The following is a 26,813-nucleotide window of genomic DNA, read 5'->3' as shown; positions in this document are numbered from 1 at the left end:
GGGAGCTTGGTCTGTTTAGCCTGGAGAGAAGACGACCAAGAGGTGATATGATAACCATCTTCAAATACTTGAAGGGCTGTCATATAGAAGATGGAGCAGAGATATTTTCTGTTGCCCAGAGGGTCAGACTAGAACCAATGGGTTTAAATTAATTCAAAAGAATTTTTGGCTAAACATCTGGAAGAAATTCCTAACAGAGTGGTTCCTCAGTGGAACAGGCTTCCTCAGGAGGTGGTGGGTTCTTCTTTGGAAGTTTTTAAGCAGAGTAATCTGCCTGAAATGCTGATTTTATGAATTTAGGCAGATTGTGAGTGGGTGGGCAGGAATGGATGTGCCAGTGTTTGTCTCTTGTGGCACTTCCTTACTTATCCAAGGAATTGCTGATCACCAGTGTAGAATGCTAGGTTAATTTCTTCCAGACCAGGCTAAATTCTGGAGATCTTTGGTGGGGGGTGGGGAGGATCACTTGGGTATGAAATTGGGGTCACTGTGGGTAGGTAGGTAATTGTGAGTTCCTGTGGGTAGGTAGGTAGCTGTGCAGGAGGTTGAACTAGATGACCCTGGAGATCCCTTCCAACTCTATGGTTCTATACTAATTTATAGAATCATAGAATCATAGAATCATAGAGTTGGAAGGGGCCATACAGGCCATCTAGTCCAACCCCCTGCTCAACGCAGGATTAGCCCTAAGCATCCTAAAGCATCCAAGAAAAGTGTGTATCCAACCTTTGCTTGAAGACTGCCAGTGAGGGGGAGCTCACCACCTCCTTAGGCAGCCTATTCCACTGCTGAAGTACTCTGACTGTGAAAAACTTTTTCCTGATATCTAGCCTATATCGTTGTGCTTGAAGTTTAAATCCATTACTGCGTGTCCTCTCCTCTGCAGCCAACAGAAACAGCATCCTGCCCTCCTCCAAGTGACAACCTTTCAAATACTTAAAGAGGGCTATCATGTCCCCTCTCAACCTCCTTTTCTCCAGGCTGAACATTCCCAAAACCCTCAACCTATCTTCATAGGGCTTGGTCCCTTGGCCCCAGATCATCCTCGTCGCTCTCCTCTGTACCCTTTCAATTTTATCAACGTCCTTCTTGAAGTGAGGCCTCCAGAACTACACACAGTACTCCAAGTGTGGTCTGACCAGTGCCGTATACAATGGAACTATGACATCTTGTGATTTTGATGTGATGCCTCTGTTGATACAGCCCAAAATGGCATTTGCCTTTTTTACCGCTGCATCACACTGCCTGTTCATGTTTAGTTTACAATCCACAAGTACCGCAAGGTCTCGTTCACACACAGTGTTACCTAGAAGTGTATCCCCCAGCCAGTAGGCATGCTTTTCATTTTTCTGACCCAGATGCAGAACTTTACACTTATCTTTATTGAATTGCATCTTGTTCTCATTTGCCCATTTTTCAATTCTGTTCAGATCTCGTTGAACTCTGTCTCTATCTTCCGGAGTATTTGCCAGTCCTCCCAATTTGGTGTCATCTGCAAACTTGATGAGTAGTCCCTCCACCCCCTCATCTAGATCATTAATAAATATAAAAAGTACCGGGCCAAGCACCGAGCCCTGAGGTACCCCGCTACTCACCTCTCTCCAGTCTGATGAAACACCATTGACAAAAACTCTTTGAGTGCGGTTCTCTAACCAATTCCCTATCCACCTGACTATCTGAAAATCCAGATTGCAGTCCTTCAATTTATCCATCAGAACATCATGGGGAACCTTGTCAAAAGCTTTACTAAAATCCAAGTAAATGACATCAACCGAATTTCCCCGATCCAGCAAACCTGTTACTTGGTCAAAAAAGGAAACCAGGTTGGTCTGGCAGGACCTGGATCACCAAATTGTCCTCCAGATGTTTGCAGATCGCTCCCTTTAATATCTGCTCCATTATCTTCCCCACATCAGAGGTCAGACTCACTGGTCTGTAGTTTCCCGGGTCATCCTTCCTCCCTTTTTTGAAGATCGGAATAACATTTGCTCTCTTCCAGTCCTCCAGGACATCTCCAGTCCTTAAAGAGGTTCCGAAGATGATGGACAAGGGCTGTGCAAGTTCTCTGGAAAGTTCTTTGAGTACTCTCGGGTGCATTTCATCCGGACCAGGGGATTTGAACTCATCCAGTGCAGCTAAATGAGCTTATAGGGATATGCAACATAAAACTGAAAGTTAAGAAATAATGCAGGTGTTACTTGCATGTGAGAGGTGGTCTTCTTCTCCACAGCTTATTTCATTGTTAGCTCCCTGATGCCTTTTGTCAAAATAAAATATGTACTTTCTGTTTGTCAGTGCCCCATAGTTGTTTGCTGATCACAGTATCCACAAAAGAAGAAGAAGAAGAAGAGTTGGTTCTTATATGCCGCTTTTCCCTACCCGAAGGAGGCTCAAAGCAGCTTACAGTCGCCTTCCCATTCCTCTCCCCACAACAGACACCCTGTGAGGTGGGTGAGGCTGAGAGAGCCCTGATATCGCTGCTCGGTCAGAACAGTTTTATCAGTGCTGTGGCGAGCCCAAGGTCACCCAGCTGGCTGCATGTGGGGGAGTGCAGAATTGAACCTGGCATGCCAGATTAGAAGTCCACACTCCTAACCACTACACCAAACTGGCTCTCTTCAAAGAAACAAACACAAGGATAACCAAGAAGAAGGCACTGTGAAATGTGTCGCTTCCCCTTTCTATTGCTCACATTCCATCTCACTAGTCAAGCAGTTAAGGGTAACCTGCACCTTTCAGCAAGGTACCAGTGAAGGTGTCTAAGTAGCCAATAAGCAGCAGGTACAGGCCAGGGTTGCTAAAGCAACAGAAAGTAATCTAATTAGGTACACATGGAGGTGATCTAGAAGTTGATGTGGCTGAACAGGTTCCATAATTGGAGAGGAGATCTCCTATGTTGAGTATTTCTGAAATTTAGCCAAGGGTTAGTGGATTTCTCAAATCCTAATATAGTCTGGGGCCTATTACAACAAGTTATGTCTGGGTTGTCAAGGGCCTTGACTCTTTGTGAGGATCTTGGCAATTCCCTCTACTCCCATTAAGATTAAGCTCAAGGCGTCTGGATAATGGAGGGACATGCCCAACTTTGAGGCAAAAGTCCCACATATCGCCTGAGTCTTCAAGAGTCCCAGGAGACTTTGCCTGCCTGCCAAGCACCTCCCCCACGCCTTCCCCTGCTGCTCACGTTGAGGGATGCAAGCCAGAGCCGGGCTTGGGGGCCACTGCCGGAGGGTCCACTGTGGGGTGATGGTGGTGGCGGGGCCTGGGGGCGGGTGGCACAGGGTGGGCTGCTCAGGGATTCGACGGGTAGGGGGTGGGGAGGGGCGGCAGCCAGGGTGCCTGGTGCAGGGCTCGGCCGGTTCTGTCCTTTTGATCGTTTCCCCCTCTTGAGCTATGCATTGCAAAAAGATTTTGTGTGCACATCTGGACTAATATTGCAGCCATTTAAAATTGTGGTACTGGGATGTATTTAAACATAATTTTGATCACATACAAGTATTTTGTTCTTTCTCAATCACCTATCCTTGATTATTTATCTATATTCTGGATTCTGCTTTCATTCAGAAGTCTGCCTATGAACTTCATACTATTGTATTAAAGTCCGTCTTAGATAGCTGTTGCATCCTTTCCTTTGCCTTATCCCAGATATTAAAATCTAAACTGCATTTTGCAGTGAAGTGGTTGAAGAATGGTTTGCCTGTCTGCACTGAATTTTGACCTAGGCAAGAAGCAAGTCCCATTCGTTCAGTCAAATATCTTCTATACCCATGTCTTCCTGAGTACAGAGTAATAAGGGAGCTAACCCGTTGTATGGATCAAGTTCTTGATCCATAGAACTTAGTTCTAACCATTAGGAAAAAAGAATTTTCCTTTAATCGACAATCCAACTGTCAAATGCATTCTGAGTGGGACCAAAGACCATTTTAAAACATGCTGATAATATGTACTGGGTTTAATGTTGCTTGTAGGAAAATAGAGCACAACTCAATTTATATTTACTTATTCATTCTCTTGCAACAATTTTTGTTACCAAACAGTGCCTTAAGGGCTCACAGAGGAACATGCAGAGTGATGTAATTTTATACAGAAACTTATTAAGCATCTCCTTGGGTGGGTAACGGCCTCAGTTCTACTTGCCATGGTTGTAACTGAAATGCATCCTTAGTGACCTAGAAAACAAACAACCGAGACTGTCCTAGAGATTAATACATGGATACAACTGCAAAAATGTATGCTCACCAAGTAGTTCCGTCACCCACACTGGCACCAAGTGTTTGTGTACTTGCTCTACCAACAGCTTTCCCATCCACTGTCAGCCTAGCCAAGCAGGAAGGAGCATGGTTGGGAGGAATGCATCCAATAGGTTTCTGTCCCTTTAGAAAGGACTCCATTTAGAACTATAATACATTTTCCAAGCCTAGTACCTGCTTTTGACCTGCTTTTGACAGGTACATAGTTTAGCACTATGAAAATTGGGTAAAACACTATAGGTCAAACATGATAACCACTATTGGCAGACTGCAGAAACCATACAATTTTCAGGATACCCCGCACACACAGAGATATGAATAATTCCCCACAGAGCATGACACTGCTTACAGAACTTCTGAAAGCAAAGTGAGCTGGGTTGCTGCCAAACTTGCCCTGGAGAAGAAAGGAAAATACACAACCTAATCTGCATGAAAGTACACAAGACCCTAAATCATTTTAGCATTATTAGAAGGCTGGCTACACTGTTCAATGAAAGGGTGCAATGTGGCTTTGACAGACTTGTTACAAACATCTGATTGCCCCTGATTAGATTAGACAATAAACTCCCGTCTTGGAGTTTGCATTGTTCAACTCCCTCTCTGCAATCTGGAAATTAGAATTCTAGACCTGAGAGATTACATTCAAATTGGATTACTGGATCTGGTCCAGCTCTTTAGAAACCACAACACAAACAATTTGGGGAAGCACAGAAATCTGCAGCACACACTTATGTATGTATGCACACACTTATGCACACACATGCTAACAAAATAATTAAATAAACTCATGCAGACAAGAAGCCAGGATTTGATTAGGAGTAAATTAAAAATATACATAAAACAACAACAACCAGCCTACAATTAAATAAATGGGAGAAGGGATGAATTGTCACTATTAATTAAGAAAGCAGGAAGTTTATACCTTTAAATGTTGTTTTTCTGCAGTTTAGGCTGTGTGGGTTTTTAAGACAAGTGTTCAGCAAAAGAGACTAATTTCCATTTCTATTGTTGGGTAGGCTTATGTGCTGCATGTCGAAGACTGCACATGTATACTGTGTCAATAGAATCCCCGTCCCCTAGGCTTATGAGAAATGCAAGGAAAATATATATTTTGTTTTTTTGAAGAAAGGAAAGGAATTCTATATCATGTAGAGCTCTCAAAAATAAACATTCTTTCCAAATTCTGCTACCAAGTTTCTATGTAACATTGAAAAAGTCATATTGGAGCGGTGTGCCTCGAGTTCCAACTAGCCATCATTGTATCTTAGATAGATGTATATTGTTGCTGCCTTTTAGGATATCACCTGCTGCTTCTAACCCTTTTTAGTTCTTACATTCCTGCCATTGAGTCCATGCGTATGCAATTAACACATTATATTTGATGGCTCTGGAATGAACAGCTCTCAGAAATCCATGGCATCTCCTATTTATGTAGTGATAGAGGGGACTGTTGCTTTACACTTTGGTACAGATGATGAAATACTATTTATTGCTTGGCACTGTTTTTTTTCTGCAGTATAGTTCTGATTGATGATTTTATTATTTTAGGTATTGTGATAGATTTTCTGTACACATAGAATCATAGAATTGGAAAGGGACATACATCTATTCCAGCCCCTTGTTCAGTGCAGGATCAACATCCCTGATTCTAAAGCAACCCTACCAAGTGCTCATCGAGCCACTTCTTAAAGCTCATGACCTCCCTACCTTCAGCTTTGGAAAGGCATAGAAATGTTCAAAATCAATAGAGTTCTAGGGGTGGGCAGGACAGAACGAGAAAGATAAAAAGCTTGCAGCGTATGAACTCTCTAACCCAGCCTTTTTCAGTGGTGACATGCCCCTTCAGAGATGGGGGTGCAGAAATAATATGCAGGAGCCAGCCAATCAAATTGATCAATCATTTCTACTGTGGAGAAAGAGACTAGGCTTGTAGAGCAACAGGAGAAGTGGGCTCCAGTGAAATTGAGTGATGTCAGCAACCATCTGAATTTCTGGGAATGGCTGCATAATACCTGGGGAGCTCATGCATAACCCCAGGGTTCCTTGGATCCCTGCTTAAGAATCTCTGCTCTATCCTTAAGTAACCAAGATCACACACTGCAAATGTACCTAACAGAAGATAATTATGTGTGCTTTATATTTAAACAGTACCCACCCATTCTTTTCTACCTCACCTTGGTGTAGTGGGTAAGAGTGGCAGCCTCTCATCAGGAGAACACCTCTCCAGGCAACCAGCTGGGTGACCTTGGGCCAGTGATAGTTTCTCTCCGAGTCCTCTCAACCTCATCTACCTCATAGGGTATCTATTGTGAGGTGAGTAAGGGTATGTGGTTGTAAGGGACTTTGAAACTCCATCGGTTAGCAAAAAGTGAGGTACAAAAAAACCCAGCTCTTCTCCTCACAAACTAGATGATTATTGCTAACACAATATTGAAGTAAGGCACAACAGGGTAAGATATACTGTCCAGATTCACAGTTGTTGCACATACGTTTACATAGTTCTTGAAAAGCTTCTTCTTTACATAGTTCTTAAAATGCAGCCTTACACGGTCCTGTATTTGAAACAGGAGGGAAAAGGTGCTTTTAGACATTTGCCTCTTGGTGAACAGTGAAATTGATTCTCAGAGCACTACTCCTTCACCGAATCCATTTTGATGGAGGTAGTCATTTATGAAATTTAATCTGGTGATTTGCCACTGAAGACAGCCCTGGTCACACAAGAACTTCTCGAGTGACCAGTTTCCCCCAAACATTCTATTCCTGATACGATGGTTACCTCTACACAGTTCCCCACTCTGAGGTCATTTTTTTCTCTACAAAAAATGTGGTTCCCTCACAGACTCAGCTAGCCTTGTAGTGTGGTTCCTTAGTTACAAAAATGAAGCCTGTCACTATTCAAACTTTTTGGCCTGGAACTCTTTGAGGAAGTTGTAGAGTCCTTTTTCATATAACCCTTTATCAGAAAGGCACTGAGGCATTTTAAACAACAAATAAATAAAATATTTTATTTTAAAAAAGAAATAGGGAAGCTGGAAGCTTTTATATTTAAAACACATATTATTTAGTTAGAAGTTCTTAGTTAGATGTTCATAGGTTTCCTGTTAAACATTGTGATTTCTTTTAAACTGTGAGGTTTCATTACTGTGTTTGTCCTAAACACATTGATTTTCTTTACATACGCCTTATTTCCCATGTCTAATTGGGCAGGAATCCTCCTTCTCTCCTTAGATTATCCCTTCCAATTTGGCCTGAATTGGGAGTTAATACCTTCCTGCCTAAATTCCTATTGCCAAATATTTGTCTTAGTTGTCCAGACACTATTTGGATTAGGTGCCAACAGAAAACTCAGTTCGCTAACTAGAGTTCCTCCTCACACAGAATCACAGGTGCTGTCAGAATCAGATTCAGAATGAAATCTCTCCAGCACACAGCTAGTCCTCTCAGCTGTGGCTAGCCAATCAGATTTCTCAGAGCAGCCTGTTGCTCCGGGTTCTCTCTACATAGTGAAAATTTTACCTTTCACTAAGGGGCTTTCCGCACTCCTTCAAAATTGCACAATGGTTGCCAATTGAAATCGCTACTGATTTGCCATTATCCACAACATCGTTGACAATCTGCCACACACCTGAAACCGATCTGCAAAAAGCGCTTCGTTGTAGCGCTTTCAGGGAAATCCCAAAAAGTGGATTCACCCTCCAGAAAGCGCTACACTCCTGCAACCAATCTGCAACACTAGCGGGAAAGTTCTGTGCGTTACCATTGTTGCGGTTTCAGCAAAGTCCCTCCCCCTGGCTCTCTCCTCTGATCTTCCGGCGAAGCGATCGCCATTTTTTTTTCTCCGAGCGAGCGGAGATCAACACACCGGCGAGCCTCTGTTTAGCCAGTGAGGCTTCCCCGTCTGCAGTCCCTCTGTTTACAGTCACTAAGCACAAGCAACACAGAAGCCCATTTGCTGATGTATTTTCCCTTTATTTTTCACACTGTTTTCGGCCGAAAATCGCGCCCATGGGGGGGGGATTTTTTTTTCACTCGGGGGGAGCGTGGCAACGATGAAACAGCAGCTCAAACATACCCGCTAGCTGGATGGGTCTCTCCGTTGCAACGAATCTACGTAGATTCGTTGCAACGGGTGTTTTTTTTAACCTTTCTTAAAGGGAAAGGGGCTGTTTGGGAGCATGCTAACGGCCGCCCATTGGCTGCTTGACAGCCAGGGGCGGGACGAGCTTGGCAATAGCGCTTCCTGGCTAGCGATTTTTGCCGAGACTGGAAGCCTGTGGGAAACGATAGAAACGCAACTGGATTCCACTACAAAGGCAGGTATGCATAACGATGAATTCCACTATTTTAAATGGCGATTTTTCGTTCAGCAAACAATTTGCTACATGGATCCCGGTGCGGAAAGCCCATAAATGTTGCTGTTATTGCAGCACTTGGGACCTGACTCTCAAAGTGCTGTCTGTCACACCTAACCTCTAGCACAGAGAAAGCAGGAACACCATACATTTGGGGGGAGTTTAATCACTTCTCTATGAGCAGTATGTGCATTTTTTCCTACAGGTTAATTACTAGGTAGAACATCTGTTTCTGGAATATCTCACTTTCCCAGTCTACAAGCCATAATTTTATTGAAAAAATGAAACAGCCACAAAGCCATGAGACAAGAGAGAAACAGAAGCAAGCTTCAAGGTGAGTACCCACTGCTGAAGGATTTCAACACAGGAGGAAACAGATAAAACCAGAGTCTCTGCTGATCTTAGCCACCAAACTGGATTAGGGACAGAGGAGAAATATTGACGGGAGCACAAAATATCTCAGTCCATTTTTAAAGGCTCTTTACTGTCCCCAACTGCTAAATTTCATTTTATTGGACAAGGTAAACTCTGATATATATTTTAATTAAAAAACAACATTCCTGGACAGCAGTTCACAGTGCAGAAATGGCATATTTCAAGAAACAACTTATTCCTGAAAACTACAGAATAATCAACATATGGAAGGCAAAATAAATTCTCTGGAGTGAAACACATCATATGAGAAATTAATAAGGATTACCAAACTATTGAGAGAGAATGTATACACACCATGTACAAATTTAATTCAGAAATCCAGTTATGTATCCTAATAGGTGCTTATCCAGTGTTACCAAAAATGCAAACATGTCCAAGTCATGTGTATATTTAGAGTGGGGAAAGGCTTGTGAGAGATTGGTAACATAGCGAATGGATTGCTTGTCAGTATTTATGAGGTAATTGAACCCTTTAGAACTCAAGGCAGACAACTGATAGTTATAGTAAAATTACAAGCAGTCTTTATTTGTAAGAAAATAATAAAATGAAATAGACAAACATATATCAGGCACACTAACAGTCAATGGGATAGGAATTCAAAGAGGGAAAGGGGTTGCAGTATGTATATTTACCAGTCATGGAGAGGAGAGTCAGAGATTTATTTATTTATTTTTGTATTTATATACCGCCCTCCCTGAAGGCTCAGGGTGGTTTACATGAAACAAGAAAAAATACAGTTAACTCCATTTGTAGAAATAACGTGGTAATAACAATAACTTTATAGATGGTGCAATACTGAGAAGAGCATTGAATTCAACTCATACTGAGGCCTAGTGAGTTGTGTGAATTTGTAGTGGACATCATGGAAGGGAGCAAGGGGGCCAATGGGAAGCAGTAGTTCAGGTTGACCTCAATCAAATGCCTGATGGAGTAGGTCCCTTTTGCAGGCCCTACAGAACTGTTGAAGTTCCGTCAGAGCTCTGATCTCCTCTGGGAGCTCATTCCACCAGGTGGGGGCCAGGATGAAGAAATCTCTGGCCCTGGTTGAGATCAAGTGGGCTTCCTTGGGCCCAGGAACCACCAGGAGGTTGGAGGTGGTGGAGCGCAAAGCTATTTGAGGGGTGTAGGCATAGAGGCGATCCCTCAGGTATACTGTGGCCTTAAAGGTGATAAGCAAAACATTAAGCCTGATCCAGAATTCAACCAGAATCCAGCGCAGCTGCTGGAGGATGGGATGGATGTGGAACCTCTGAGGTGTTGCTGTGAGGACCCTGGCAGCTGCATTGTGGAAAACCCAGCCCAAACCTCTGCATCAGCTGGACAACAGAGCACATAAAGATGTTAAATAGAATTGGAGAGAGAACTGTCCCCTGGGGGACTCGGCAAGCCAGTTGGTGATGGCTTGATGAGCTCTCTCCTAATGCTACCCTCTGTCCATGATTCTGGAGAAAGGAGATCAGCCACTGAAGGGCAGTCCCTCTGATCCTGGCATTGGTGAGGCAGTGACCTAAAAGTTCATGGTCAACTGTGTTGAAGGCTGTTGAGAGATCTAATAATATAAGCAGCACTGATCCACCTCGGTCCAACTGGTGATGGAGGTTGTCCAACAAGGCAACTAGCACTGTCTTTACCCCATGGCCAGGCTGGAAGATACGACAGCCAGCCCAGCAGTGTGAAGGTCCAAAATCTGAATCTGAATAGGTCCAAAAATCAGAAGCACACTTAGACTTGGCAAAGCCAGAGTTTTTATATCTTTTTGGGAGGAAGGGTGTTTTGCTTGGCTCATGGTGGGAGCATGATATGGGCATGGTGAGCGCATTATGGAATTTTCCATAGGTGAGAAGTTGGGAAATGGCCTGGCCAAGACTGGTGTTGGGTGCTGATGAGCTCAAAGCATGGGAACCATCATGTCTCAATAGGTCTAGCTGTTGGGGTGGGGGAGCGATTTCCCCTGGCAGATTGGCTTAGGTGAGTCAGACATGAGAGACAAAAGGGGCTGCCTAGAAGCCTCCAGGCAAACTTTACTCTGCCGGCCATTTAAACAGCAATACAAGGTGGGTGGGGGAGAGAAAACAAGATGTCTCTCAGGCTGCAGCTGTCATGTCAAATCTCCGGCTTGTAACTAAGTAGGAGAGAATATGGAGTCCAGCCCGACTGAGTCTTGGCAGACTTCAGCAGTGTCTGGCTTTGGCATAAGCCTGGACTGTTGAGGGGTGCCGCTGGCTGTTGGGGACAATATGCCAGTCTAGTGAGCAGGGTCCTTCCACGCATAACAGCAGTTTTGCTTTTGGTTAGACAAGACAATGACTCAATAAAATTGACTGATGCAACTTAATTTCTTGATTCTAGATGCACTGATATTTTACTTTGAACTATGAGTCATGATTATACTGAATTCTTGACCAATTTGAGTGTACTTACTATTCTAGCAAGTGTTTAAAAAGAATAGTACTGTCTGGGATAACACTTCCTACAGCAAAAGCATGGAAAGACAGCAGTCCTAACTGGACTGCATTATATGTTATTCTCTCTTATTGCTTAACTAGCTTCAAAGCCCTTTCCTAAGAACAGGCCTTGAAAGGGCCCCCTTCCCTGGCCCCTGGCTAGGCAGCTTAAGGTGGCTTTGGGCTGCAGCTCGCAGCCAGATCAAGTGGGGCAGATGGGGGCTGGGCAGCTCATTAGCAGGGCCGGGACAGAGCTCCTTAGCAAGCAGTCAGCAGGCCAAGAGGCCTTCGTTAGCATGAACCATCTCACTGTTGCTTTTGTCTATTTGCCCAGCAAAACTTGGGTGCAAAATAAATGTACATAGCTATGCATGACACTGTCACTTTCCCAATGTTCCTATAAACTAAAATTTTGGTTTAATTAAAAAGTCAAGCCGAATGACTGCATGTCTCAAGTCTACTGGCATCAGTATCAGTACTGGTTACCCCCACCATCCCTTCCATTCTTATGCTACAATAAGGGTACCCAGCCTTCAAGATTCTGACACCGGGTAGTTGACACAACACACACCAAGGAATTCAAGTGCAGGGAGAAAAGTGGTCATTAAAAACACTTTGGGAATTCAGGGGGTGTGACAGAGAGTAAAACAAGCACTGTGGTGGCAGCTGCCACTGAAACAATGTTAATTTAAATGACATATACAGACAGATCCTCATGGGCCAATCAGAAACCCCAGATGAGCAAGAGTCCCACTACCTGGCCCCATCCACTTTCTACAAGTGCCAAGAAATGTGTTGGCGAGTACTATGGTGCCCATGGGTACAATTGCTAAGTGGAAAGAACTTTTGTCACCAAATGTGGATGGATTTTTGTGTTTGAGTGGGTTCCTGGAACAGTTCTACCTTTCGGGGTGCCCTGCAGGGGGTAGTCCCACCACAATACTATAGCCCAAAGGCAACTTGCTTGCAGCTGCCTCTCTTATGTTGAGGGGGCCCAGTCCTCACTCACAGGAGAGGGCAGGATCATGTTCTATTGAAGAGATTTCTACTGACCCTTCCAGTCCAGTAAACATGGAGACAAGTTCACAGTTGAACCACAGTCTATTGATCAAGAACAGAACAGACAAAGCATCATCTTCCCAAGAGGTGAAGGACCGATTCCTTTGTCAAAGGCTGAGTCCCTTCCTACTCTTGAAGCAGGAAAGCATCTGCCACAGAAAGGCATACAATGAGCTAGGTATAGCTGTCTTTATGGAGCTCAACTTGGTACTTGGGTTCCCCAGATGCTAGCCCCCCCCCAGGTTGATGAGATGGTGGCCCTGTGCTTCTCTAAGGCTCTGCCTTTTATGGGGTATCCAAACCAACATCCCAACACCCACATTATACTGCTCATGCACAGCTGCATACAGAGCATGTGTGTCTCCCTGGATGTTCACTGTGTTGCAGATGTTTGGGGAGAATGAGAAGAACAGACTAGACCCCTGTGGGGTTTTATCTTCTTTGGTAGTGCTTACTCCTCCTGTGCGGGTTTCTCAGGGGCTCTCACTGTAACAAACAGGCCAATAAACCAGTCTCCTGACTATCTCTTGCTCAGCATAAAAGATCTTTCCAAAGAGTCATGCTGCTCCTGTGCTGATTTGGTATTTCAGGAAATCCAGAAATGCCTGCTGGTTTTTCACCATGGCTATGCTTTGGAAAATAGTGAGGCCCAGCTAAGGCCTAGTGGATGGCTCCAAAATAGCAAGGAAATGGCTCTGAGTTTGAGTAAGATGGCCCTACACTGCAAGGTTAATTTTATGTCACAGTGTTGCAGATCCCTGCAAAACAACTATACCATCTAGTTAACTAAACTCTGTTTCAGTTATTGATAGATATAATAAACTCAGCTGCTGTGTGCAAGTGCTGCATAATAATTTTACAAATATAAAAACCCACAATTAAAGCCTCGGTGCGATTTTTTCTGAAGATATAAAGCAAAAAGCCCAAATTAAAAAAGGGTTAACATTACAGCTTCACCATGCTGGCTGGTTCTAGAACAAATATAACAAGTTTATTCAGGAAGGAAATTATGCAAAATGGAAAGTTATATTGAAACTGTATGTCAAAATCTGAGACAACTAAGAACACACCATAACACAACTCTGACTGTTTTCTATTCTTCCTGCTCAAGAGCTGTTTGCAAATGAACATCATAAAGACACCCAATGGAGCAGAAAAAGCTGCTTCTCTGGAGAAGTTTAGACTAGTGGTTGAGACAATTTAGACTCATCAAGCAGGAGAGGTACACTGGCCATGTTTAAAGGTATTTCTAAATGCAGTCCCATAAATGGCAGAGATACTAAGAACCCCCAAAAAAGGAAGAAAGGGGGAAGCATGAGGCTATAAAAGGAGCTGCATGCTCAGAGCCCACCCCTTCTCCCTCCAGCTGAGCAGGACGGAGAGTGAGGAGGCCGCAGTGCACAGTGCTTAGCCCTGCAGCAGCGGGGGTGGAGGGAGTGGGAGGCAAATTCACTCACCACCACCGCCGGGCCTATGAAGGAACAGCCAAGGGATTTTTACCCTTTGCCAAAAATGCTGGGGATGTGTCCTCATGGCCCATGAAAGGCATCACCTCACTGCCTACACCCCTCAAAGAGCCTTGCACTCTACCTCCTCCAACCTCCTGGTGGTCCCTGGCCCCAAGGAAGCCCACTTGACCTCAACCAGGGCCAGAGCCTTTCCCATTCTGGCCCCCACCTGGTGGGACAAGCTCCCAGAGTAGATCAGGGCCCTGACAGAACCCAGACAGTCCCACAGGGCCTGCAAAAGGGAGCTCCTCCACCAGGCATTTGGTTGAGGTTGACCCGGACCATCACTTCCAAATTGCCCTCAGGCCCCCCCTCTCCTATTACGACTGCAACTAATCTGCCTAGCCCACTGGGTCCCATTTAGAGTTGAACTGAGGCTCCTTTGCAGTTCTATCATTTTATTATTGCTGTTATCATGTTGGGGTTATTGTTGCTGTACTGTTATTGCTGTTGTCACATGTGTTACCTCATGTTATCTGTACCTGTTTCCTGTTCCCTGTAAACCACCCTGATCCTTCGGGGGAGGGCGGAATATAAATATAAATATAAATATAAATATAAATATAAATATAAATATAAATATAAATATAAATATAAATATAAATATAAATATAAATATAAATATAAATATAAATATAAATATAAATATAAATATAAATATAAATATAAATATAAATATAAATATAAATATAGGGGATTGCTCCTGGCACTATGAGGGTCCACTTAGCGGGGCTGGCATTTTCCAGCAAGATGATAGGATCCTGGGATCCTGCTATATCCTCTGGCCCGGAGGGCAGTGGAGGGATGGGGATAGGCTCTTCCGCTTAGGCAGGATCAGAGGTGCCCCATCACAGCACCTTTATTGTACAAATTAATTCAGAAATTGAGGGTTCATGGTATGAGCGGAAGCTTTTTACAGCAGCCTTCACTGTGGCTTTCTTGGAGGCCTTTAGGACCTGCAAATTCCTCGCCCCATCTAGATCATGGGCAGGCATGACTCCTTTAGCACACTCAGATGTGAAGATGTTGGGTGACAGCGTGCTCCTTCTACTTCGAAGGTCCAAGATGGACCAGCAGGGATGGGGAACTGGGGTGCAGCTGGAGAGGAGGGCCTCACGGCCATGCCCAGTTAAGAGCCTGAGTCAGTATTTGGCAGTACAGCCTAATGTGTAGGGGAATTTATTTTTACATGCTAATGGGACATGCTTGTTAAGATTTCAGTTTGTGGCAGTGTTGAGGTCCAGCCTGCAGCAGTTGGGGATCCCAAGTAGCTGTTACAGGATGCACTCCTTTCGGATAGGGGCTGCCACCCATGCTCACCGATGGGGGGCTTCCCCTGAACAGATAAAACAGGTGGGAAGATGGCAATTGGAGGCCTACAAATCACATGTGAAGCCGGGGGCAATTACTAACATTTAACTAATTGTAGGAGTACCTCATGCCTTGGCTGTGTGGCTTGCTGAACACAGTTTCATTTATTGGGGGCATTGTTATGCTGTGCGAAGTGGCTGGGGCTCAGATCTGGGACTAGGGGACCACACGCTGGATTGGATGGGCCGGTGTGGGATGTGATGGGCTGCGCTTCTCAACATGACTGACCAAGCGGTGCATTAGAGAGGGGCCCCAGCAGCACTGATCATCCACGATGGATGCAATGACATACACCAGATGAAGCGGGCTGAACTCAAACACTCAACGATGGCAGACTTGACAATTCTTCGGCAGAGGCTGCCTGATACTTGTGTTCTGTGGTTCAATATAGTAGAGCGCAGAAGCTGGAAGGGTGCCGGCTCGGTGGCAAAGATGAACAGGTCTTTATGCAAAATGAATGCAGCAGTTGTGCAATGGGCAGGGACCTTTGAGGGATGGGTTATTAGCCACACAGAAATTGATAAAGATGACAATACATATTACAGGCCAGATGGTGTTCATCTTTCAGACTGGGGTCTGGACATATGGTTCCAGGAGATGAGGTCTGCTTTGGTGGCTTTGGTTGCTTCAGGGGTGAGTGTTGGTGGAAACAGAACTGAAGGGTCCTGTTCTGGTTGAGGGAAAGGGCAGGGGGAGGAGCTTGCATTAATGGAGAAATGCAGGTCAGGGGTACCTGATGACACCCTATAGGGGCATCTACGAGGTGGCAGGCTGTAAACTGCTGATCCAGATGGGGAAGGCATAAAGGTTTACAGGGCCAGATTGCCTTGGGTGGGCCGGTGTTGGTTTATGCCTCTAACAACACCCAAGGTGGGACATCTCCCTGGTGAGAACACCAATGGCCAGGAAACTGGTGACTGCTGGAGTGCATGGCAGACGCCCACGGTGCTATCGGGAATAAGCTTACAGCTCCTATTTCCCTGTGCTGCCAACACTCTTGTTGTATAAATTAATAAAAGCTGTGGCCTTTTGCTATGCCAAAAGAATTCATAGTGTGAGCGTCTTTCTTTGCCCAATATGCCCAACCTACAAATCAACACATCCCAAATCCATTATTGCCCATTCTGAGAGACACAATTAAGAATAATGCTCCAATGAACCATCTTACCTTTAATGCCCGGACCTTCTTGGCCAACAGGCTCTCAATATCACCTGCCACTTTTTCCACTATTTTCTTTGGGACATTCTCTTTTACTTCAAATTGGTTCTTTTTGTCATTGTAGATCTGTTGAGAGATGTAAGAGGAAGAGAGATGGATATTTAAACAAATAGGCTCAGTCTGCCATGAAAATATCATTTGAAAGAAACGTAAAGAATAGTCTAGAAAATGCTCAAGGGTTTCAGCTTCGTTCCCTTAATCCACCACAAAATTCTTGAACTAGACAATTTGCTCAGTCATAGAATACTTTCTTTAAAATAACAGTTGTGTGGCAAAGTTCTACTAGCCTTCATTGCGGGTGCCTTTATAAAAGTACTCTTTTGCTGTAACTTTCCACAGGCATAATCCAAACACTGCAGTCAGCGAGAGAATAAATGAATAAATGGTTGCAAGATGCTCAGATATTACAGTGACAGCTGTCATGTCACTGATATGATGTATTATTATAAAGCATAAAACTGTTAGATGTGATTATGTGTCCCATTGCTAAGGCAGCCTCAATCAACAACAAACAGCTACCTTTGAGCATGGAAATTAGATTAGAAATAGTCCTATGAAACACAAAGGTGTATCCAAACACCTGGTCTGCTTGATATTCTCTTTGAGATTTCTAACTCCCCCCTCACCCCCAAATTCTTCCACTCTGGCAAGCTGAGTGTGCCATACAGCCAGAAGCTTTTGAAAACATGTTTCTCATTTTCTCAAGATTTTTCATGGGATGCCCCCAAGCTTCTGATAGAAAAGTATTTCATGAAATCCCACATATGCCCGACTCAATTGATGAAAGCTAACGGACTACCCTCATTCCTCCCACTGTGCATATAATTCAATGGATACAGAGACTTGTAGCAGATGGTACAAGGCTGAAGGTGGTAGCAGAGTCAGTGAAGCTCAAAACAGATACACAAACAAGCGAGTATAATGACAATCTGTAAAACGAAAGCAAGGAAATGTTCAAGGTAAATAAATACTAATAGAGAAACAGCAATTTGAATGAATATTCCTAAAATTCATACAGCTCTGCTAGTGTTTTGCATTTTTACTCAATGATTGCATGAAATTGTAGGACACATTGTAAGTCACATCAAGCAATGACTGCAGTGAAGTTGCAAAGAATGGATTTATGCAATATAGTAGTGCTAATCCCTGCTTACACAAAACGCCAACACCATCCAGGCTCCCTCCTGGCCTTGGCCTGCTTTAGGGTCTCTGAGGTCCCGCCAGGGCAGGTCCATGCACAAGGGAAGAGACAGGCCTTTGAGGCCCAGTTCCTCTCCCTCCTCATGGTGTCCCTGCAAGGATATGAAATGGCTCATTTGGCTTCATGGTGCTGCGTTTGTACACATCCATGATGGTGGGATAGTGGCATGCTGCTATCCCACCATCCTGTGGCGAGATCCCTGCTTTCTTTGCTGCCGCGGCAGAACTTTCCTGCCCTGGAGTTGTGTACGTGCATGCAAAACTCTGGGGTGGACCATGTGTGCTGGGGGACGCTGTCCCCTGTGCAGACATGGGAAGCAGTGGGGCATGCTGCCCTGCCACTAGGAATTGGTGGTGGCCTGGCAAACCCAGCAACGTGTGTGATCAGTCTTAGCATCTAAAATTATATTATTTAGCATATCTGCAGGATTTAAAAGTATGAATGCCTTAGCTTTGTATAAACAAAACTGCAAATACATTAAATACTTGTGGGAGAACTGCAACACTGTATGCTATCTTACCATCTGTATGTTATTTTTTGCCATATGAGAGGTATGGGGGAAATTAAAGTTCAAATTTGATAATAAACACAATAAAGTGCATTATTTAGAAACAAACATACAGTCACAAACTGTATAAAGTTTAACTGGATTTCCAAACATAATAATTAAAACACTAGACTTTTAAGTAGCAGCATCTTAACATGTTAAAATTATTCACAATTAATTAATATATTATCCTGGAAAGTATGGTTGTTTACCCATGGAGACAACTCTTTGTCAACAGAGCATCCACTTGGGGGCATATGTGTGGCATTTTCTCACACTCACTATTTCCCATCCCTAGCAGAATGTTTTGCCAGCTTTTCAAAAGAAAAAAAGAAAAAAAAGAAAAAAAAAGTCAGTAGTAGCTATATCTCTATAGTAGTGCTTCCCAGTGCAGTGCCCATGGTTGAAATGGTGTCCACTTTCTTTACTGCCAGCTGAAGCCTAGATATCTGACATGAAAAGGCAGAAACAAGGGGGCAGGACTCTTTCCAAGGCTGTTTTTACTTTTGAAGGAGGACTCAGTGGAAACAGGCCTGACAAGCAACCAATTAGTGACTTTTTCCTCTGTGACCTGCATCATTTAGCCAGACCTGGCTACTTGCTGCTGCTCAACAGTAGCTACCCCACAACACCCAGGGTGGTATAGTTAGAGCTCCAAACATCCAGGTAGCACCTGGTAATATTCTGCTACTACAACTGATCTCCAGGTTACCAAGATCAGTCCCCCTGGAGAAAATGACTGCTTGGGAGGGTGGAGTCTGTATGGCATTATACTCTGCTGAGGTCCCTCCCCTCCCCAGGCTCCAGTTCCAAAATTTCCAGGGCAATTTCCGCACATCAGCAAAAATAGTGTTACGCCAGCTGAATGGCAAAGTACTAAACATTAATGTACCTCCCAGCCCCTCCTCGCCTTTTTGCTGTCTTGCCTTTGTCTGCTGCCTTTTCACGCATCTCACCCTCCACATACGCTGCTGGAAATGGCGGAAGAGAGCAACGCGCTTTATATGCGACTCTTTTCTGCCTGTCAATCAATCCAGGCAATCAATTCCTTTTCTTCATGTTTTAAAGGTCCTGCGATGCCCACTAATTTTTTTAAAATCATACTTCTTCCTTGAAACGCCTATGCATAGAATCATAGATGCATAGTGCTTTTTGAAAGTCACCCTGTAGTGGATCACAAGTCCTTTGATACTTTAAAAAATTAATCTCGTTCCTGATTTGGGGGTGGGGAGAGAAAACTTTGGAGAGGCACACTTTGTGTTACAACTTTGAGAAAAAAATTATTTCTGGCATTGCCTGCACACTTGTTCGCCTGTTCATTGCTCCAAGAAGTTAGCCATTTTAAAAAAGAAATTCCCATACCCAGGAACAAGGGAGAGAGAGGTGGGTGTGAGGGCGGGATGATGTTTCACACATTTGAGCCTCCATACCTTCCCTCTGCTGGTTGCCTGCTAGTTGCTCTCCAGTAGCTCGTGCTAAATAGGTTGGTGAATCCACTATTTGATTCCCTGACTCATGCTTGGAGGACGTAGCGAACCGGTTACTGCCCAGACACTGGATGTTACCGACATCATATGGAGGGACTGGAATATAGCAACTTCTTTTGGCAAACATTATACTACATTTAATGAGTGCAGAAGTGTTCCAGGTATTTCCTGGCCTACAGCTGGCAACACTAGGTACAGCAGGCTTTTGGAGTAGGATCTGACAGACCCACCCTGCCATGGAAACTCCATGGGTGACTTAGGCCAATCACACATTCTTTGCCTAAACTATCTCATAGAGTTGTTGTGAGGATAAAATGAATGAGGGGAGAATAAAATAAATTGCCCTGAATTCCCAGTGTGGAAAATGATGTCATATTAAAGTTGAAGACTGGATGGAGGAATTAATAAAAGGAAGTAAGGGAATGGAAAGGAAATAAGGAAGCTGGGAAAGGGGGGAGGATATGTGGGCTGCCAGGAGAAGAAAGAAGACATAGTCTTGGCTGGGATATATGGGGAGTAATGAAGTGACTCCTCCAAGTCCTTGCAAGTTCTTTGCCACACAGCATCTGGCAACATATAACTGGGTCCAGGCTGGTCACTGGCATTGCACAACTCAGCTATAGTTTTCTTGCACAGAGGCTGCCAGGGGGAGGGAATCTGAAGACAGGGAAGAGATAAAAGGAGGGTTGGATCACTAAGGGGGAGGAAGGAAGCAGGAATGGAATGGGAAGAGTTATACAAGTTTTTCTAAATATTCAGGTTTCTTGCAGGCATTCCTGATAGAAACTCATGTGCATTGAAGTCAATGTTTAAAAAATGCAATACTTTACTATTCTTTATCTGGCAAGAGCTGTTTCCATTACAAGTTATTTACCCCAGGTTCTACTATGCTGATAGGAAGTGGGGGATTTTCCTGTTTCCCCATAGCATCAAGGTACAGTTGTGCACCTTCCAGACTCCAATTTATGAAATCATGGAGATTTGGGGATCAAGTCTGGGGAGGGTATAAGGCAGCCATTTTCGCCAGGGGAATTGATAGCTATAATTTGGAGATCAGTTGTAATTCCTGGAGAACTTCATACCCCACCTGGATCCTGGCAACCATAGTTGTACCCTACATACACATACATCATTTACACATTAGATTCAATATGTAATGTCAGCAAGAGAGAAACCCATATCCCAATGTACATTCACTCTACACAATTTGCTTGACATGCGAATAGAGAATTAACAGTTACAGAAATAGATTTATGAATGTATGTAGGTTGTAGTCCAACCAGCTTATGGAATTGGAACAAACCAGAAATATTTTTCAGTTGTTGTTTCTAGATATATGCCGCTTCCATGTATTTTCTTAAAAAAAAAAAAAACTGCCTTGTGGAACTGCTGTTCATTGAACAGCCAGTTCCAAACCAGTAATATGAAGACAGCTGGAGATGCCAGAATACCAAATCTCTTTTCTCCCCCTGCTTGTCAAATAGCAAGGTTTGCATACGAGAGGAGGGGAAAAATACTTTGCTACAGCAACCTTTAACAAATGAGTACTGAACATAACTGATTCTTAGGACTACCTCCTATTATTCTTTGGGTAAGTAGCTGCCTAACAAAATAATGTGTTTTGAAGACAATGTAGGTCCAACTGAGCAGGAGCAATTGGGGAAGCAAAAGAAAAAGGACAACCTTAAAAGAGAAAATTTTGGATGCAGAGGGCATCCTGACCTCAATATTTCCTATTATGAACTGGTGAATCTGTCCCTATTGTCTACAGCTAGCTTTACCCATGATTAATAATCAGGGAGTGCTGCACTTTTGCCATATTTTTCTCTACTATGCCTCGTCTTAAAAGGCCGACCTCAGGTTTACTGGAAGATTTCAAAACGATGGCGTGACCAAATATTGTGTCCAGTTTTATGCTGTTATATACAAATGAACTGAGTAAGTTCATTATGGTAGAATAAACAGTGTTTGTCAAAATATTTTAATGATGCTAACACAGAGACATTTGTCCTCATGTTGACTGTGGGTCATGTTATTGATACACAACCAACTTACCCCCCCCCCCCATCATGATCCCCAAGTCACTGAACTATCAACAGTGCGCAAATTGCCTGTCATTGCATTTTAATTGCTATTTCTACTACCTACTGATGACAAACACTAGAATGTCAAGGTCTGAGATATAAGGAAGGAAAAACAAGGAAATCCCCAATGGGAAGTGTAAGATTTGAAAATCAAATTTAGAACTATCAAGCCATCCATTTCCGCTTATTGATTTTCTTCCTTCGGATAGGATTTTGAAATGAGAATGCAGTGTCTGAAACTCTTGATGTTTCAAAAATATTTGTACAGCTTCAACTTTAGCAAGATTTCTAGAAATTTGAAAAACGTGATAGAACAACACAGTGCAATTTCTGGAAATGTAATGTAGATCTGGAAATTTAATGTAGAAATTATGCAAATTGCTCATCTTTTGCCCAGCCATCCCTCAGCAACAAAGTACTTATCATGCAAGATGTACATTTCTTGCAAGAAAACTATTTTCTGTTAGATATCTTTCAACTTTCCAAATGAAACAAGCATGAGGTTCATGTGAATTTAAACTGTACATGTTAAAACAGCCAAATTTGCAACATTTGAATGTGTGATATACTACAATATATATTTTTCCAAACTAACCTAACCTGCTTTTGGCAATGCTTTTCTCACCCAGAGAATTAAAAGAATTCCAATGAAATCATCATCATCATCATCATCATCATCATCATCATCATCATCATCATCATCATCATCATCATCATCATCATCATCATCATCATTACATTTAACCCCATTAAAACCCATTAGAACCCCCATTAAGACTTTAAAATACCAACATGATGGCAGAAAATCCCCACCCCTCCCCTTCATAATAACGGAGATAATGGAGGAGAGCGATGTACAGTTCCTGATTCCCGGGGGGAGGATGGTGTCCCTGATTTGCTGCCTCAGCCATAGACCTGGTGGAAGAGCTCTGTTTTGCAGGTCCAGCGGAGTATCGTAACAGTCTGCAAAATCACTGGTCAGGGGTATCTCTGTTTTGAACTGTACTACAGAATTAGCTATGTATAAACAATTTAAGAGCCTCTTGTGGTGTAGAGTGGTAAGGCTGCAGAAAGGCTGACTCAGCCTTCCATCCTTCCGAGGTCGGTAAAATGAGTACCCAACTTGCTGGGGGGTAAACGGTAATGACTGGGGAAGGCACTGGCAAATCACCCCGTATTGACTCTGCCATGAAAACGCTAGAGGGCGTCACCCCAAGGGTCAGACATGACCCGGTGCTTGCACAGGGGATAACTTTACCTTTACCTTAAACAATTTAAATTTTTTAGCAGCCACTAGCCAGCTGGCCAGGAGCAGAAGTAGGTAGGTAGGTAGGTGGCAAAATATGCCATATGTGGCAAATTTAAACATGCAATTTTTATAGCATAGAATCTTTCTCAGTCCTGCTTTACAATGAAATTTGTGGAAAGGTTTTAGTAAAGCTTGGGTAGCTACTGGGTGAATGGGAAACACAACAGCCATTTCCCTCAACACTGTTCCTGTGGCAACTATTTCATCCCCCAGGTACCATGGCACTTCAAAAAATGAATATTAGAATACCAATATTATCAGAGTAACAATATTTGTAACAAGTTTTTAAATGGGCTTGAAAGGGGTGACAGGCAGGAAGGCTGTTTTAAGACCAGGAGTGTGCCCAGCTCTGCCCCTGGCTGCTTGGAAGCTGGGAGGGGACCAAAGGACACCCAACCAGATGAGAAGTGGTGTCATGGCAGGCCCTCCAGCGGAGAAGACTTACCTACTGATGGGTTCTTCTTCTGCTGCTCAGGAGGAGAAAGGTGAGTAGAAGGATGAGGAAGCCTCCAATTGGCCCTCAGTGGGGCAGTGCCCTCTCCATATTGGGGGCATATTCCCCATTGACGGCCATTCTGGTAGGGTGAGTCTTGTCTGCACAGCAACTCAACATTATTAATGCTAATGATATAGATATAATGATATTTTGGCATCGATTTTATTTTTTTAATTGCAAAAGTTTCAGCTGCCCAGGGAATGGAGGCAGATGCTGTTTGGGGGCTGGGATAGGGAAATTGCAGGAAAACTTGCTATGTGAAAGACCTATTGCCATTATGCTGCCATTATGACCAGTCTCACCAGCAACAGGGAAATCACACAAGCCTGCCCCCATGTGGCAATCACCCCAGAGACAACTCTGACCACAACCTGGCAATTCCTCATTGAGGAAATTGTGTCAACAGCTATCAGCCACAATGGTTAAATGAAACCTCTGAGTTGAAAAGCACTATCTTTGATTACTAGATGATAGGGGTAAAGAATAAGAGCTGATCACCTCTTTTATGTCCACATTGTCAGCTGTTAGGCATCTGGCTGACCATTATTGTCAACAGAAACAGAATGTTGAACTAGATGAATCTGAACAATCCATCAAGGCAGTTCTTGGCCCCTGTCTAGCACACCCTTTGAACTGCCTGAGAAAGAATCTGAGTCACTCCAGACCCTTCTGGGGGCAAAAGGTTGTTCAATTCTTTAGGCAAAGCCAGAAAAAGCATGATGCCCTCATTTCTTCGTTGTACCTACTGTTCTTAAATGTCGTTGTCTGGTGTTTACATTTCAAGGGATGACTGTAATCACAGTGCTGTCTCTGTTACATTATCAGAATGCCAACTTCTGTGTAGCGTCAGGGATAATCAAGCAGGCAGTGATGGGAGTGACATTAGGCCTCTCTATCAGCATGCTGGAATGATTGTGCTGTCGGTTGTATGTTATGTGGAAAACATCATGCAGCACACTAACAGCAGGCTGGTGGGGAGTAATGATAAATTCACATCAACTGATATAAAAGCAAATGTAGAATCAGAGAAATTAGGAGAATGGGGTTGACCTATGGGAATAAAATACTACCTAGCTTTTGGGAGAACCAAAGAGCCATTCCATACAGATCTACTAAGAATCCTGCTCAAGTCTTCTAAATGGAGCTTACTTCCAGGCAAGTGTTCTTATGAGTGAACTGCTAGCCAGCTGCAAGGCTGCCAGCAGAAGAGCAGCACCATTTCAGTACCATGGGACTTCAGGTCACAACTGCCCAAACAGCAGCAGTGTCACAAGTGTCTCAGAAGCCACTCAGAGCTGATGTTTGCTCTCTGCTCTCAGGAGGGAGTAAATAAAGCAATTTTAGGCAGGATGAACACATTGCTGACTCAGGAGTGAAATACTGGCAGGTGCCAGGACTGACGAATGAACTTGCAGTCTCTGCACCTGCTTTACAACCTCTACTACTTACAACCCCCCACATAAGAACCTTAGGCCTACAGAGAAGGAATGTTCATAAGAGATAATAAAGCATGGTATAGGAGAAGGACTGACATTTAAACACACTCACACACACACCCCTGTACACCTTGCAAAAAGCAGATGTCCTAGCAGTTCATTGCAACAGAGAAGTGATGGAGGAAAGTATGCAGTTTAGCTACTCCTTAGGGACAGCCAGCTATAATGAAGCAAACAAATTCAATGAGCAAAAAGTATCCCGCTGCCTTAATGAAACAACTCTGCAAAAAGCTGTAATGGGAACATGAGAAAAATGGAAGAATAATTGATGCTATAGTTTGACTTATCTGAAACAATCATGCCTTGTTCTACAGAAACTTATACTCTGAACTTTTTATCGCTCCCTATTTTCTTGCCTAATGAACTTCCTGCAGCAAGTTAATTAATAGGAGTGCTGTTTTTCTAAATGGGCAGGAAAAGAGATGGATATTGCTCATTTCCATATGCAAGCTCATTTAAGTATAGTCAAATGAGGACTCACTCGAAGTTTACCATAACGCTGTCCTAAAGATATCAGTAAGACAAAAAATCACCGACCTCGACCAATAAAAAAATTAATCACATGACAATCCTACTACAAGTGAATGCTGTGCCTCTGTCCATGAAAGTTACAGCCACTGATACACAAAGTAATTAGTACGAATAATTATTCAACTTTGTCCTGCACAAACAGTGGGCTAGGGCCAAGATGACTTTTGGCCTTGCAATCTAAATAATCCAAAAATGGTAACAGGAACTTTCAGGATTTGATAACAAATAAATAAGAGATGAGTGGGAGCAGGAGGGGAAGGAAATGGGGAAGCAGGCAACACTTCTTCCGGCTGCCAGGGAGGGGTCTGTGTTAAAATTCGGCTTCTGAGGAAAGAGTTTAAATCAAGAAAGATGATTTGATGGATGCAGGTTCAGACTCTTTGCTCACATAGACCGTTTATGCACTGGAGGTTTCATGCTGGGCTGCAGGCTGGAGTTTTAGTCGTGGCAGGTTGCCCCACCTCTTCCTGCACCCACATGGGGGAGCATTTGGCCTGGTGCACCTCATCCACCCCCTATCTGTCCTCCTGATAGGTGGGTAGGGCAGTGAAGTTCCCAGTGCATAAACGGTCATAGAAAAAAGTATGAAAGTTGGAGCAAAATAGCAGACATGAAAAAGTCTGCAGCATATGACTTGTGCAAAAAAGAGAACCAGGGAAGATGAGAATAAAGGGAAGACATAACAAGATTTAAGGACTTTGATCCTGAAGCTGATCCAAATATAAACACCATCCATGCATCTGTTTGACTGCTTTGAAGTGTTAAGGGTTTACTTAGCAATACATCAGCCAATTTCTTGTTTAGTGTTACTTATGATGTTTCTAGTGGTAAAGCAACTGCCTAAGGCTCAGGGCTTTTAGAGAAGACGTCCATTTTGTGCCAAACCACATCTCTGTATTTTTTTTAATGCCTGGGAAAATACAGGTCTGTGGTTACAGTGTATATTTTATAAATGCTTGACTGTGGTTTTGGCCTCTAGCCAAGACATGAATGTCAGTGGTATTATAGGTATTCAGAGGGCACA

At 43.5% G+C, this 26,813-nt stretch overlaps 1 protein-coding gene across 3 annotated transcripts in view; it reads right to left on the bottom strand.

The window, feature by feature from the left end:
- Window positions 1-26,813, bottom strand: part of CACNA2D2 (calcium voltage-gated channel auxiliary subunit alpha2delta 2) — an 861,961-nt gene that overhangs the window by 625,384 nt on the left and 209,764 nt on the right. For all 3 annotated transcript variants that reach the window (XM_077325943.1, XM_077325945.1, XM_077325944.1), the window contains exon 3: window positions 16,588-16,704. In XM_077325943.1, the coding sequence (XP_077182058.1) occupies window positions 16,588-16,704 (117 nt within the window). The remainder of the gene's footprint in view (window positions 1-16,587; window positions 16,705-26,813) is intronic.

This window comes from Paroedura picta, chromosome 3 (assembly GCF_049243985.1).
Source record: "Paroedura picta isolate Pp20150507F chromosome 3, Ppicta_v3.0, whole genome shotgun sequence".
In the NCBI taxonomy this organism is placed as follows: Eukaryota; Metazoa; Chordata; class Lepidosauria; order Squamata; family Gekkonidae; genus Paroedura; species Paroedura picta.
The sequence above is the reverse complement of the archived record's forward strand: the minus strand, read 5'-3'. Positions and strand labels throughout refer to the sequence as shown.